Source organism: Hakea prostrata, chromosome 3, assembly GCF_041222555.1.
Source record: "Hakea prostrata isolate BN-2017 chromosome 3, UWA_Hpros_2, whole genome shotgun sequence".
NCBI lineage: Eukaryota > Viridiplantae > Streptophyta > Magnoliopsida > Proteales > Proteaceae > Hakea > Hakea prostrata.
This window is the reverse complement of record NC_142602.1, coordinates 42,148,008-42,164,565: the sequence shown is the minus strand read 5'-3', so window position 1 is coordinate 42,164,565 and position 16,558 is coordinate 42,148,008. Positions and strand designations below refer to the sequence as shown.

Genomic DNA, 16,558 nt, shown 5'->3' with positions numbered 1-16,558 from the left:
ACCCACCCTTGCCCCTCTGATGCAGAATTGAAGACATATTTAAGAAAGAAGAAGCCCATTGGGTCAGGCCCATCAAAGGCCTAAAGCTATCACCCAAATCAGCCCATGGCTTTTATAGGCTAGGATTGTTTTAGTGGGTTAAAGTTAGCCCACATATGTTGAACTTCATAGTCTAGACTTAAGCCCAAGTCTAGTTTTTGAAAAGTCAATAAAAAGGGCTATGGTTTGAAAATAAAAGAACTCATTGTCAAAGGAGTTTTCCTTTGTCAAAGAATTGGGTGGTAGTTGAGTTATTAATAGGTAGGTGGTGTTAGTTAGTGGTTGGATGTTACCATTAATGTTTATGTCTCTTTAGAATGCTATATAAAGAGACTTATGTAAAAGGTAGAGACACAACTCATGAATTGAAATCAAATTGCTTTGTTAGCATTCCTTCTCTATGGAAAATCCTTGTGTTTGATCAAGGTAGGTTGGTGTTCGATCCAATCGATCCACCTTGTGGCATGAAGCCCGGGTGTTGCATTGTTATTCTCAATTCCCTCGTATTGTCCTTTCAATTTCTTCATCATAGTTTTGCCCCTGTTTTGAAGATCTATTCAACCCGTATTTTCATGCTATTACCCTTATAATAACACTCTAGTTTCATCCCTCTTTCACATATGAATTCTATTTCATCTTAAGTCTATCAAATATGAAATTGATTCCCTCAAAAAGTTCCTATTTGGCTACTGTTTTGATCAATCAAATACAGTACTACATTATGTGGTATCAGAGCTATGACAGGGAGTGAAACTTTTGGATTGGATACTGACCTTGTGGCAGTAATGATGGGGATGTTGCAACAATTGAGCAACCAAATCACTACAAGCCACAAGCAAGTGGAAGAGAGGTTCTCAGTAATGGAGGCCATAGTTGTTGCCTCTACTCATGCTCCACACCCTCCACTTGGTGAAGAATCCCAGCCAACTCACTTTATAGCCAACTTTCCTACTAGGATGAATACAGGAAGAGGGTCCCAAAGGATTCTAGTTGTGCTACCAACCCTCGAAGAGCACATACAGAGTTATTTCACTGGGGAACAACTTACATTCAATAAGCATGTTGGTGACTCTCAAAAGGTAAAGCTTGAACATCAGGAGTTCATTCACATTAGCCATAACACAGGGCTGGGTATTGGCTTTTGTTACTAGAGAAGTTACCCCTCAACCTAAGGTGATATTCCCTCCACTTATTAAAAAGTTACCTTCTGATTTTCCTGAGGTGGTTCATGATGAGTTACCTAAGGAGCTACCTCTTATGCGTGATATTTTGCATGCCACTAATTTGGTATCGGGTCCAATGTTACCAAACCTACCGACCTATCAACTCAGCCTAGCGGAGCACAATGAATTCAAACGACAGGTGGATGAGTCGCTACATGAAGGATTCATTCAAAAGAGAGCTTAAGTCCATGTGTTGTACTGACATTACTCACTCCAAAGGACGGCTCATGGCATATGTGTGTGGGCAGTCGAGCAATCAATAAAATTACAGTCGAGTATAGGTTTCCTATACCGCAGTTTGATGCCGTGTTAGAAATGAACATAAGCAATGTCTTCAATGTGGTTGACTTACATCTTTATTTAGGACGCCACTTTGATGATGGAGACACTGAACAAATGTTGAAGCAGCCCCAACTCAAGCCACCAATCACTGACATCATTGAGGAGGTTTTGGATGACTCTTACAAAACCACTCGTCGTGGCACTGGATATCATGCTTTCCTCGTCAAATGGAAGAATCGTCCACGACATGATAGTACTTGGATTCATGCTGATGATTTCAAGAAACTCGATCCCGATTTGTATGAACGTTATATGTCATTCATTCATTCGTCAAAGACGAATGTTTTCAAGCTAGGGAGAGTTGATGCAGAATTGAAGACGTATTTAAGAAAGAAGAAGCCCATTGGGTTAGGCCCATCAAAGGCTTAAAGCTATCACACAAATCAACCCATGGCTTTCATGGGCTAGGACTGTTTTAGTGGGTTAAAGTTAGCCCACATATGTTGAACTTCATAGTCTAGACCTAAGCCCAAGTCTAATTTTTGAAAAGTCAATAAAAGGGGCTATGATTTGAAAATAAAATAACTCATTGTCAAAGGAGTTTTCTTTTGTCAAAGAGTCCTTTGACAATGAGTTAGGTAGTAGTTGAGTTATTAATATGTAGGTGGTGTTAGCTAGTGGTTGGATGTTACCATTAATGTTTGTCTCTTTAGAATGCTATATAAAGAGACTTATGTAAGAGGTGAAGACACAACTAATGAGTTGAAATCAAATTGCTTTGTTAGCATTCGTTCTCTATGGAAAATCCTTGTGTTTGATCAAGGTAGATTGGTGTTCGATCCAATCGATCCACCTTGCGGTGTGAAGCCCGGGTGTTGCATTGTTATTTTCAATTCCCTCGTATTGTCCTTTCAATTTCTTCATCATAGTTTTGCCCCTGTTTTGAAGATCTATTCAACCCGTATTTTCATGCTATTATCCTTATAATACCACTCTAGTTTCAGCCCTCTTTCACATATGAATTCTATTTCATCTTAAGCCTATTAAATCTGAAATTGATTCCGTCGAAAAGGTCCTATTTGGTTACTGTTTTGATCAATCAAATACAGTACTACATTACCCTCTTCCTCATTCTTGCCTTTCTTGATGTTGCAGCAGCATTAGAGAAAGAAAAAAGCAGAAAAGAAAAGAAATGAAATTAAAAAAGAAAGAAGAGAAGAGATAAGAAAGAAAGAAAGAAAGAAAGAAGAATGAAAGGAGGAGGAGGCAAGATTTAGATTCTTGAAGAATCCCAAGAGCCCAAACTATACCTAATTGCAAGCTTCCCTTTTCCCCTCTCCCTAATTGCTAAACCCTTACCCCCATCCCATCTCACAAGTTGAATTGTTTTACCTCCAAAGTTTTCCCCCAAAGGGTTTGTTTAAAACATAAAACCCTAATTTATCTTAATCCACCAGCCCATCTAAGGTTTGTTAAAACCCTAAAAACTCCCCAACCCCCCCCCCCGCGGCGGGGTTTCCATAGTCAAGATACACAATTCTTTAGCCCATCCAAGGTTTGGTATCCTAAACTTAGCCAAACTTCCTCTCAGAAACATCTCATAGGAAAGCCCATCATCCCAAAACCATATCCAAACCATCCCATGGATAACCCTTACCTTATTGGTAGCCCATGAATAATTGAAGGCTGGCTATGAATCTGGGATGCATCAAGATTCCCCTTCTTTAATGTCCCACTGCCCAGTGAAACTTGTGGTTTTTAACTCACTGGTATCTATGTTATATTTTCTTTAGTCCCATCTTTCTTCTTCTTTTTAACACTTAATGAATTCCCTTAGATACCGAAATTTCCAGTCAGATTTGCACTAATCTGACCATTTAAATTGACTCAAACTGGGGGAACCTTACTCCCTATTAGGTCTACATTCCCCCCAAGTTATCTAGATTCATTACCTATAGGAGTTAGGGGGGCAAGTTTGGCTCCGATGCCTCAAGCCGCCTTGGCCTGCCATTAGCCCAAACAAGGTTTTGGCTCCAAATTCTGGCCTTGAGGGCAGGTTATAGCTGGCCTGGGTGGCCTTGAATCCCTGATCTGGTTCAGGGTTGGGTCGAGGTTGAGTGCTTGACCATGTAGATTATTTTAGGTAAAAGTAGGTTAACAATGAATTGTTTTATTGTTCCATGTTTAGGTTAACAGTCAGGGTAAGGGCTGGGCTAGGTTATTTAGTTGTAGGCTCGGGGTAGGGTCAGGTGTTCGGTTTTAAAAAGCTTGGCCTACCCTGACCCTATTGCAGCCCTACGAGGAGTCTGACTAGCTTTGAAACTCCTACCAGATTTAGGACTCTCAAATCAGCCGTCAAATTTAGCCAATTTTCACCCTATAGGATCCTTAGGATCTTCATACCAATCCCTTAAAAGTTTCATTGAGATCCAACCATTGAAAATACCTGAGATATCTCTGTGCAACTTTTTTTGAATATTTGTCTTTTGGGATGATTTCATTGAAGATCTTGAAAGTGTGTTGCCTTTTTGGGACTCCCAAATTGATGCTGCATCGCCACCCACCTTCCTTCTGATGTAGACCCCCACATCCACAAGAGATCCTAGGGGAAGAAAGCCAAGAAAATGTGGCCTTGATAGGCTCCATACTTGGTTAATCAAGTAAATTGAACCAGGTAATGTTGGTTCAGTTTGTTTTATTAGGTTCATTTGAGTTTAGTTGTTAGGTTCTTTTCCTTAAAACTAGTAATATTTGGGTCTGTCTTCAGGCTCCAAGTGTGGGGGGATGTAGCTGTTTTACAGTTTAAAAGGGAGGTTGAATATTAAATAAGAAAAGCTTCTCATTGAGTAACCTCTCTTTTGCTGGCTGGTTCTGAAAGTGAGGTTAAGCCTACAAGCCTAGACACCTGCAACTGGTTTAAGATTGAAGGTCAACCTTCATCTTCCATCTGAATATTCCATCCTCAAGGTGACAAGGCTCCGTTAAGGTATTACTGGCTGCCTACAACAATCCATTTATCCTATCATATATATATATATATATATATATATATATATATATATATATATATATTTTCTGTGGTAATGTGTTGAACCTCTTTTTCTGTATTTTTACAGCTCCCAGGACACCCAAATTCAAGGTCAGATTCAAGCCAATTTAACTGATATATCTTTCTCACACTTTAGGCATTTCATCCTTCCAACTATTGGACCTTAGATCCCAGTTTGACACTACGATGACCATTTAGTTTCAATATATAAAGTTTTTCTTGCATTTTCCTACTCCCTACAAAACTAAAACAACAACAATAAGCCTTTTCCCTACTAAATGGATTCTTGCCCTCCAAGGTTGAATCGATGAAAAGGGTTTGGCTCTTTTTTTTTCCAGTGCTGGCTGCCGACCTGATGCACCAAATCTCCTCCTTTACCCGGGCTTGGGACCAGCAACAGACACTGGCGGAGTTATTTTCCTACTCTCTAAACCCCCCAAAACAAAAATCTTCATATATTCTGATTTTGCCAGCCAAACCTAACTTAACTTTGGGGATCATATCCTACATCATTATGTGCATCCCCTTCAAGTTTTGCTCATTCCGATAAATTTTCATCCCATCTCTCAAGAACCTGTGCATCCCACCATTATAATCCTATCCAAAACTGACACCCAATAATCCTTTATGCTATTTCATTCCAAGTAACCCTTCTGGGAATTCAGAGGCCATAGCCACATCCATCCTTAATTGTGAATTCATCCCATCACAGCCCATATCACAAAGACCCCCCCCCCCCCCCATATCCCATTACCAAAATTTCATATCTTACCCGGATCTTCTTCCATAATGGTATGAACAATAGTATTATTGGAGTAGATACACGAATCACTTTAAATACCAGAAGCGGAGTAGGTGGATTGTTTTTTGGTTCCATGAGTTGGTTGTCTAAAAGATCTTGGAAGAAGTGGCCCTCATTCAATTTGGGCTGCATCACAGTCCAATTAGGATTCGGATTATAGGTTGTTTGGCCTTTTAAAAGCCCTTATTGTGTGAAGAACTGGGCAGTTTGTTGAGATTAATTTTTTTTCTTCTAACATTGGACTGCAATGAAGCCTTTTGAAGTTGCTGGACTATCGTCTCTGGGAGGGCTCATTAGAATGTAGGTGGGGCCTTGACAAGCTATTGGGTGGTCAACAAATCGGTCCATACCAACCTTAGGTTGTTTTTGAAGAAAAAGCAGGTCTACTTTGGTGCCAAATCTATACCTCTTTCTTATTGAGCTCTCTTGGATGAGTCCCAATTGGACTTGGGGGTGGGGGGTGGAGAAGATTGCCTTCATGGGCTACAGTCCCACAAAAAATTGATTGAGTCCCACCCACTCCCTACCTTCTAGGCTACTACTGTACATGGTTGTCGCACCTAGGCGGTTTTTCAACCGCCTTGTTTTGAACCACTCTGTTAACATGCAGTTTTTTTGAACAGGGTGTGGGGGGAGGAGAAGAGAGGGAAGAGAGGAGCCATAACTTAGCATACACTTCACCATATATAGTCAATCCAAAATTCTCTGGCTGCTAAACTTATTTACAAGAACTCAGATACTTAGGCCTCAAGCTATAAAAGATGTTTCATGATATCTTAGGCCTTATAGAAAAATAAATAGACAGTGGGAAGAAAAGAATAACCAAAATAGTAAAGCTCTGAAAAAGAAGGTGAAGATGTAGTGATGTTGGACAAGGGGAAGGAGAAGACTCTCATGGCTTTTAAGGGAAAGGAAAGAGGCATCAGATGGGGGTGGGAGACAGCGTCCACTCAGCTAACTGTTCTTGATAAGAAAACTCATTCTCATTCAATCTAATCCAGTTGGTGGATTTTCAATGATCTTCAAGACTCCAAAAATAGTATTACAAAATGAAACCAGAAGATTCTATGGCTCCTGCTTTAGGGTGTGAACTAGTTATGGATCCAAATAGTCGGTCCAGTTCTGGTTCGCTTCAAATTGTGGAATTGAGATCTAGATCTTGACCTAGACCAAGTCTTGGAGCGGTTCTGAAATTGAAAACCATATTTTGTCCTCATCAGGCCAGTCAAGTTCGGTTCTAGTTAATGGTTCTTATATTCAGTTCCTACATGGTTAGTTAATTGGTTACTTTATTCAATTTATATTCGGTTATGCTATTTAGATCTCATTCGATTATGATATTCAAAAGACTAGATAGAGCAAAAGTTAATGATCTGAATATGTAATTTGCTTAAATGAAATGCGACCAATCTTGATTCACATTAGACATGTCTTGATTCATGAAGAAGATGGGAAGAATAATCACATTGAAGGAGAGATTCTTCTGGAAGAAATACCCATTTCTAGAGAAATAGACCATTACTTTTATACCTTCAATTCTCAGTATTGCCGACTAGCGGCAAAGAAGACCCATTGAAGGCTAAGAAGATTGGAAGGATAGTTAATAACAGAAGTTATGATTTTTTAAACCACTTAAATATTTAGTAAGAATCAGATATTAACAGATAAGCTACTGGGACGTAGAATATTAGTTCTTAAAAAAAGAAAAATTCACTTAATAAAGGAAGGGAAAAAGCTAGAGTAAGAAATTATCTAAGTGTTCAATTTTAGAGATCTGGATTATTCACTCTGAACCAGTCTAGGGTATTCAGTCTGGATTGACTTACTGCTAACTTCCTGAGTTGGATAATGTTCAAGTGAGGAAACTTGAATAGGACTCTTGATTAAGGGATATGAAAAAAGTAACTTAATGCCCACAACTTTCCAGATGAACACCTAATGAATCTCGCTCCTTGTTAATCTTCCATTGATACATTAACGTCTATATATTCATTTGTCTATCGATGGGCTCACGAGGCATGACATGTTATGCATTAGGTTAGGCACAGGTTGAATGCCTAGTGTCGGCCACAAATTTTCAAAATACTGTTTTAGATATTCTTTCTTTTCTCCATTTCTGTAATTTGACTTTCATTCATCCTACCCATTTTTGGTTGTGGTGGTATTGGTTACACTTAACCCTGTGTTTCATGTGTGCTTTCATGTGTGCTTTCATGTGCCTCTTCATGTGCCTCTTCATGTGCCAATTACTGTATACTTATTTGACTTACATAAACCTTTGTTTCCGTATTGTCATCAATGTGTGTTAACTTAATTCACTGTAAACTTCATACGGTAGGCAGCATGGGTTGGTTATGCATTGATCACACTTGCCCTTGGTTGTGGTGGTATTGGTCACAGATAACCTTGTGGTTCTTTTGGACTTACATGCGTCTCCATTTGCCAATTATCATTTACTTCTTAGTTCTTATTTGGCTTATATAAGCCTTTCTTTTCATACTGTCACCAATTTCTGTTGACTTAATCCATTGTAAGTTTTCTTAACAATATTAGGCAGCATGGGTTGCGGGCCAGTATGCACACATCAACTTTGCAGATCAGAACAATTTCCGCAAAGCTTTACACAGTGTTGTCTCTGGGTTGCATGATCCTGAGCTTCCAGTTCGTGTTGATTCAGTCTTTGCACTACGATCTTTTGTTGAAGCCTGTAAAGGTATGTCTAGCTACAGATGATTCTCTCATTATTCTTGGTTGTTTAATTTTCTATTAGGTGCATGTAACAGAAAACTTCCCATTTTGCATGCAGATTTAAGTGAGATCCGCCCAATTCTTCCCCAGTTACTAGATGGTATGTGATTTTGACATCTGATGCTTCTACTGCTTTTCAAATTTATCATGTGGTACATTTTCTTTAAATGAATATTTGATGTCTCCTACAGAGTTCTTTAAACTGATGAATGAGGTTGAGAATGAGGACCTAGTTTTCTCTCTCGAGACCATTGTAGACAAATTTGGGGAAGAGATGGCACCTTATGCTCTTGGGTTATGCCAGAACTTGGTGATGAACAATTTTTTTGGTTGCAATTTTGTATGTTTGATGTCCTGTTTTTCTTGTATTGGTGATCTTATTTTGTTCCTTTTTTCCTTCAACAGGCTGCTGCATTCTGGAAATGCATGAACACTGCTGAAGCTGATGATGAGGCTGATGACCCAGGTGCACTTGCTGCGGTAGGTTGTCTGCGTGCAATCAGCACAATCCTTGAGTCTGTGAGCAGGTTTCCCCATCTCTTTGTTCAAATTGAGCCTACTCTGCTACCTATAATGCGTAGGATGTTGACTACCGATGGGCAAGGTAAAAAGAAAATTAAAAAAGATAGAAGATTTCCTACTTCATTGACATTATTGAATTTTTGTGCTTTACTAAACTTTGAATTTTCTGTTTGTGGCACTTATCATCTTAGTTTTTGCATGCATCATGTGTTGAACTAGCTTCAACACAACGAGAGGAGTGTCAATCAGTGTATCTTACTTGTTCCCAATAACCATGCATTGTTCCAACCCAGTGATTATTCAGGTATTAGCTGTCACTTATGCTAACCTGACCGCTCTTTGAGCAATAACCTGTAGATTCCATGGCTTGCCCAAATTTGCCTGCTATAGTTCTTATGCCCTCACGCACTACGACCAAGCTTGGCCAGGCTTACTAAGAGAGACCCACCCACTCTACACATACAAATATACGCGTCTACATCCAAACATTTACACAACACCCTGTGGGAGCTTGCCTTCATCCACGGATTAGCTACCTAGGAATTCTTATTTCTGCAACTACAGTCCAGGACACTTTTCTACTTCTGTCCTTATATCATACAAAGAGTTGAGGGCTTGATCTAACCTCATAGTGACTAGTGACTTGTAGCTGTAACACAAATCGAGCACAAATCCCGATTCAAATCCTCATGTTCATGTTTATATTCACTTTTTTATTTTAACTAGGAGGCACCTAGTGATGCAAACAAAATTCTAGGGTTTGGAATAATAGGATTATGACCTAGACCTCTCTCCGTGAACCAGTTGTCTTATAGGAAATTCTAGGGTTTGAATTTCAGATCTGGAATGCCTGGATAGAGCTTTAAAGGATGCTGTTTTAGGGTTTGGTTAGGCTTAGGAAGGGACTGTAGTTAGTGCTCTGTAATTTCAGGATAACTCTAATAAGTTTAGGTGAGTCCCAGTTGGTTTAAGTTAGGTTTCAAGAGACCTAAAGGGTTTGGATTCTTGGATTGCGCTGGGGTTGGGGTCGAGGGTGGGAGAAGGGTTGGGGATGCTAATCCTAAAAGGGTGAGCTAATAGGAATTGGGGTTTGGAAGTTATAGGTGATCCAATGATGTGAACAAGGGCCCACCTTGGCCAAAACCTTGGTTGTCAAGGCGGCAAGGCGACCAAAGCGTTTGGGGGCTCTGCCTAGGCGATTAGGCGATGAAGCGGCAATGATGCAACCAAAGTTGTTGGGTCAAAATATTTCAATACAATTGCTATTAAACTATTTTTCAATACAATTACTTTTTATGATAAAGTAAACAAACATTCAATAATCACATTCATAAAAAAAAGCATTCAAGAATAAAATCAAGCATTTAATTATTCATTGATTCTCGATTCCAAAAGGACTAACGATTAAATTTATATGCAGCTTTGTAGAATAAATTTTAATTTAAAGAATAAAATGAAGAAAAAAAATATTATGTACAAAATGTAAAAAAACCGGCTGCTTCAGTGTTTTGGCAGCAACAAGGCGCACAAGGTGACAAAGCGGGGAAAAAACGACACCTCAATTAAGCAGTTTAAAACAAGGTGGTTGAAAAGCTGCCTTGCCGCCTAGGCAGACGCTTTGACAACCATGGTGTGGGCCCCAAGGCCACTCCAAGGTGGCATACGTAGTGCTGGCCAAACCCCTAAAAGGGGCATATTGGTCAATTTTTAGGCCTAATTAGCTACTGAAATTTAATTTTAATTTTCAGTGTCTAGTTTTGTTTAAAAGTCTTAGTCTGAGTTGGTAGTTGAGTTTTTGAGTTCTAAGAAGTCTTCCTTTAAAGTAGGACTCTTATAGAAAGTTAGGTCTTTCATTTCAAGGAGAGGTCTTTTAATTTATGTGGTTGTTTCTAATTCTAAGGGGTATCGCAAATTATAAAGTAATCCCCAGTTAAGTTGAATCTAAGTCTTAGATTTTTGCTTTCTTGATGCAAGGCTATAAATAGACCATTCTATCATTGTGAAATTTAGTTTGCATTGAATGAAGATTGAAGATTAACTTGTGGGAAACAGGTTGTGGTTCTCTTTGGGAGGGCCACGGTGGATTTTCAGCTCCTTGATTCAATTGCAGCAACCTATCTACAACAAACCAGCAACCTTTCTTGTCTAACAGCAACATCCAATTACCAGCACTCCCGAGGCCCTTCCCCTTCATCCATAGCCATCGCAGCCCCTGCCCACCCTGTTTTCTCTTTAGCGCACCTAGGAAACCCCACCCCCCTCCGTGAAAGCCCCCATTCCCCTCTTGCCTACCCGTTCCAGAACCCTAGATCCTCCCTACACCCTGCGACACATCCCAGCCCCTCCGCCATACCTTCTCCACCCTATGACTCCCCCATCCCCCTGCTTTTCTCTATGGGCTCCCCACCCCCTTCTGACTTGTGGCAGATCAGAAAAACAGAAAAGAAAGAAGAATAAGAAAAGCAAAGAAAAGAAAGATTCAAGAAAGATTGCCTAATTGCCTAAGATCCATCCAAGAATACAAGAAACCCACCCACCCTTTTCCATATCCCTAACATCTTCCCTAAACCTTACCAAAACAAACCAAACTATCCCTTTTCTTGCCGACCCTAGGGTAAAATTTTGCCTTTCAAGATCATCCCAAGGGAATTTGGTAAAACCCTAATTTTTCCTACCCACCCAGCTGGATCCAATTTTGTTTCCTTGTCCTCCCTACAAATCATAACTATCTCACCATGTTGTCCATCCCATCCATAGGATTTTAGATTTAGTTGCTAGAGGATTCTGAGCAACCCTCAATTTAGGGAATTCGCCCAAGAAACCCTAATCCTAAGATTGGGTTCACATCATCCATGGTCATGACAAATTCTGCCATTAGGGTTATGGGTTTCCTAAGCTACCTTGGGTTAGAAAAGAATAAGAGAGGGGGAAAAGGCAAGGGGGAAGGACTGTACCTAGGGTTTAAGGTTAGGGGAGGGTTGGGGTCTAACTAAAATGGAAAGGGGAGTGGTTCTAAGGGAGCTGGAGGGTTGGGAAGGGGACTGGGGATGTTTGTGCTTGAGGGGAAGGGTGGGGGAAGCTTGTGTGGGTTAGAGGAGAGGGAACTGGAATGGGGAGGGGGAGGGGCTGTACTTATGTGGGAAGGTGGGAGAGGCTATTGTAATTGTTGGATGTTGTTGGAGCTTGAAGATTGTTGCTGGAAACTGAAGTTCATATTATGCCATCATGGCCCTCCCAAGAAGACCAAGACTTGGATTTCCTTAACTCATATTTTATTCCCATTTAGCCACTGCTTCCTTCACCTTGCCCTTCATGTTCTTCCATGCTCTTGAGATTTTGGGTTGATTTGCCCCTTTCTTCTTGAAAACATCGGGATCTTGCTCTAGTATTGGATCCTTTCGCCTTGGAAAATCTGATGAGGGAGAAGGAGCACCCTTCTGACTCTGTGACCTCCTGAACATCCCAGATACACCACTTGATGCAAATGGTGCAACTATTGCAACTCTAGAGGGACCAACTCTTCCACTGCCTCTGGCCTTATCCTACTCTTGATGGTGAGATGCCTTTCCTCTTCCATGGCCTGCCTCAACTCCTTGACCTCCTTTGCTTTGTGGACATCAGCTGGATGAACATTGTCCTCATTGGAATCAGAATCAACGGTGCATGCGGAAGACCCCCTTACGGCCTCATCTAGTTCTCTAGCCACTCTTTGCTTCTTTGCCTTCTTCCTTTCCCCCTTTTATCAACTCTTTGACTGCTTTCATGACCTTTGCTGAAACATTATTGCACACCTGAACATCCTTTGAACAGTTGGTGAGGTGTGCCTAAAACCTACTAATGCCACCTCCCATCAACTTCCGGCCACAGAATTTACTCTGTTCCTTTGCCTTATTACCATCAATGGGTGTGTAGTAGATCACCCCACCCTGGGAACAACAGCCTATCCTTGCTCTTTGCCATGATTAGTTTATGAACCACCTTCCGCCTACATCTATAATGTTGAATGCCTCCTGTTCCTAGACATGATCACTTTTGCATGCACAAAATGATTGCACAAGTCATTGGATAAAAACCAAATTGTTTTTCAAGACAAAGAAACAATCATGTACCTAGTTAGTAATTTTTCCCTTGCCCATTTATATTTTCAAAGATAAGTGATTTTAAAAAAAAATTTTATTTGGCAATAAAATTGGCTGGCCATAGCTAGAGCTATGATGAAACCATATGGACAACACCTCAAAAACACATAGAGAGCCATTTCATATTTTTTTATAATTTTCAAAACTTTTTCCCTATTTTTCATATTTATTTATAATTTTTATAAATAGCTTGCTAATTTTTGAATGGTAAATTATTTATTGGGTGGTTTTTACTCCGTGAGACCTTAGATTGGGCCCTGGAGTCTAACATATATTTAATCCATCACCATACAAGACATATATCATGTATGTTTTTTTACATTTTATGTGTATGAAAATGCATTTCTTGACACTGAAAATAAAAAAATAATCCACTATGCAAAAGAAATTTTTTTGACACTAGGAGTTCGTATGTTGGCTCATGGTGTTCAATATATATATTTCCATCCCCATCAGCAACTTTCTGACATGCATTTTGAAAAAATATAGTTTGGGGAAGAATGATATACTTAGAAATGAAACTCCAAGAGCTGACTTAAAGGATGTTGGATCCACATGATGCATGCGTTTACCAGCAAGATCCATGCAAGAAGGTACCAGCAAGATCCATGAAAAATGACGAAGATCGACTGCAAGATCACAAAAGTTGGACTTGGTGCTGAAAAATCTTAGAGAAGGTCTGGTTGAGTTTTGCTCAAAATGAGTGAAATTTTGATTTGATTTCGCTTACAAAGGCAACTCAATCAAATTTTGACGGTTGGCATAATCTCGTCAAAATTTCGACCGTCTCAGTGAGATTTTACGGGGATAATGTACAAGATTAATTTGATGGAGATTTATTTTCACCCTTTGGCGAATCAGTGAAATTTCATATTATGTTTATTAGTAACAAAGAAGTCATTTCGATCATGTGAGTAACTACTCCTTGTTTAGGAAAAATACGCTACCTTGCTTTTTTTAGTTATATTTTGTGCCTCCATGTTAGATGGGTTTAACTTGGTAAACATGTAGACCTATCTTTGGCTTAAGTAGATTTTGATTTGTGATGGGGCCATAGAAAAAATTCGAGGGAGACTCAAATTTCGACTAGGTAAAAATGGGAAACTTAGGTGGAAACTTGGGAAATTTAAAGGAAACTAAGGACTTTTTTTGTGCAAGTTTCGACAGTGTTTTGGGGTGGGATTCTGCATTTAAGATAATTAGAGTATAAAGAATACATTGGGCCATGCATTTTTTTTTGAAAAAGAAATAAATGTAGGTATGTTTTCAAAGCATATAAGTAAATTTGACCGAAATTGTCGAAATTTCGGTCGAAATATTTGCATTTTTCAAAAACGAAACGAAATTCCAATTATTTCAGAAAAAACTGAAATTTTGGAGATTTCGACCGAAATTTCGGCCATCTCGGCGGAAATTTTGACCATTTCAACTTGTTTTTTTCTTAGTTTTTGTTGATTTCTATCCCATTTTCACCTAATTTCCACGACTCCTTTGCCTTCAAACACCTCTTTTGCTCATTTTTTGCCTCCAAACACCTTTTAAGCCACAACATCTACAAAGGAAACTCCGGCAACAATAGAATGTGAAGCATGAGCCATACTCAATAGTTCCAAACTTCCCCTTTTTTTTTGGTTGTGTTCGTACCTTAAATGATCTTATATTGCATTGAAATTAATATATGTTTAGCCTAGGACTATGATCTATGATTGTGTTTTGTTAAACTTTTCTTTTTAATATTTGCTACAATTTTTTATTTTCTGATTTTAATAATTATTTTTTAAAATTTTGTATTTTTATTTTATGTATATATAATATATAGCTTCAACTTAATATATGTGAGACACCATCACTTGATCTAGTCGGTCATATTATTTTGTTGACTTGTTGTATATGTAACCATTATATCAAACAATTCATGTATGCTGATGATTCTATGCTTGTATGCAATACAGTTTGCACTCATCGAAACCAGTCATTTGTTAGTATACTTGAATGATAATTTTTTATTTTATTATTATTTTTTTGCAAAATACTAGTTCCGTTGTGTTTATTATGTTTGAAATAGGGAGTATGCTAGAATCCAAATCAATTTGAGTCCATATGAGGCCCGAAATTGAGGCCTGAAATTGAAGTTCCAGTTTCTAGAAAAAAGTGTTCAGTTTCGACCGAAAGATCGAATTTTCGGCCTTTTGCAAGGTCAAAATTCTTGTTTTGGTCAAATTTTGTTCCTTGCTTCAAAGTACATAACATCAATGTAGAGTTGATCAAGAAGTACACAATAAACTTAACTACTTAAGTACATAACATTCTATTAAGGCAACCTAGAGGGGATGAATAGGTTGCAATTAGTGGATTTATCTAAATCTTCGGTTTAATTGCAAATACAAGTTAAGTTGTATATTTTAATGATATTAAGGTAATGCAATCAACCTCAAGACAATTATTTATAGTGGTTCGACTTTGCAAGTCTACTTTCGCTCCTTGGCCTCAAGAGAGTATTCCATTAGTGATTCTCTTTAAATATAATGGGTAGAGATCAAACCCTTTACAATTTATGTTATCTTTGTTCTAAATAGGGTATGAGCACCCTTTACAATCTTTGTTCTAAATAGGGCAAGAGCACCCTTCACCTTTACCAATTCTAATGAACCTAGATTAGAATTGAACAACAATACAATTTGAAGAATTGAAAGATATTACCTAACAAGGGGTGTGACACTTTACCCCTTGTGTGAGTGATGCAATGATGAATGAATGCTCAAAGGAAGGGATGCACCACTAATAAAGTACCAATGGCTTCAATCACTTCAAACTTTACTCGAATGAGCTTGCTTGACAACTTTGGAATGTCCTTCAAAGTTAAGTGAAGTTGGAAGGCAAGTAATCAATGTTTTTTCACCAATTTGAGAGCTTGAGAGTAGTGAGGTAGTAAATACTCAATAGGCAAAGATATAGACTCTTAAATGGGGGTGGTTGAGTTTATATAAAGATGGCAATCAATTGCTTGGCCCAACCTCCCGACGGATATAACCTTTCTTCCAGTTTTCAGTCTAGACGGAGGTCTGTCTGAATCAGTCGGAGATCCGTTTAAAAAATTAGCCGTTGGGCTTAAGTTGTACAAAACAGACAACCATCTAATCCAGACAGAAAGTTTGTCTGGGTTTTCTGTGACAGGACGACCGTCCCATCTGTAACACAAGCATAGATCCATCTATAACACATAAGCAAAGATGGGAATTCAGGGACTTTAAGGGGTTTTTGGGGATTTCTAGCCATCCCTAAGCCTCATACACCTTAATATGTTTTAGGCCAGTCTAATGACATGATATTTGTATAATTAAGTACAATCTCATATGAGTGCATGTGGAGGTGTCCTAAATCTTGAATTCTTCTAAGTCTTGAACTTGACTTGATTTTTGCATCTTCTTGTGCTTTGATCTTGATGCTCATCTTGATTTTGGTTCTTTGTCCAAGTTTACTTGATCTTGACTTGGGCTTGAGCATTCGGTGAGTTTGATCCAATGAGTTGGATTTGGTCCACTTGCTTTTGTAATGAGCTAGATAATCACAACTTAATATAGACATTAGTAATTCATGTTTGTTATCATCAAAACTAATGGAGGTTGATGTGACAATGCTAACATGACATGTCCCAACAATCTCTCCCTTTTTAATGATGACAAACACATGAGTGATATAGCATATGAATAATCATTATAGACAGTAAAATCATCACTTATGCATCATTTTGAAT

General features: G+C 38.8%; 1 protein-coding gene across 2 annotated transcripts in view; it reads left to right on the top strand.

Moving 5' to 3' along the window:
- Positions 1-16,558, top strand: part of LOC149022251 (importin beta-like SAD2) — a 65,773-nt gene that overhangs the window by 26,352 nt on the left and 22,863 nt on the right. For both annotated transcript variants that reach the window (XM_089150433.1, XM_089150432.1), the window contains exons 11-14: positions 7,949-8,108; positions 8,202-8,243; positions 8,335-8,453; positions 8,549-8,747. In XM_089150433.1, coding sequence (XP_089006559.1) covers positions 7,949-8,108; positions 8,202-8,243; positions 8,335-8,453; positions 8,549-8,747 — 520 coding nt within the window. The remainder of the gene's footprint in view (positions 1-7,948; positions 8,109-8,201; positions 8,244-8,334; positions 8,454-8,548; positions 8,748-16,558) is intronic.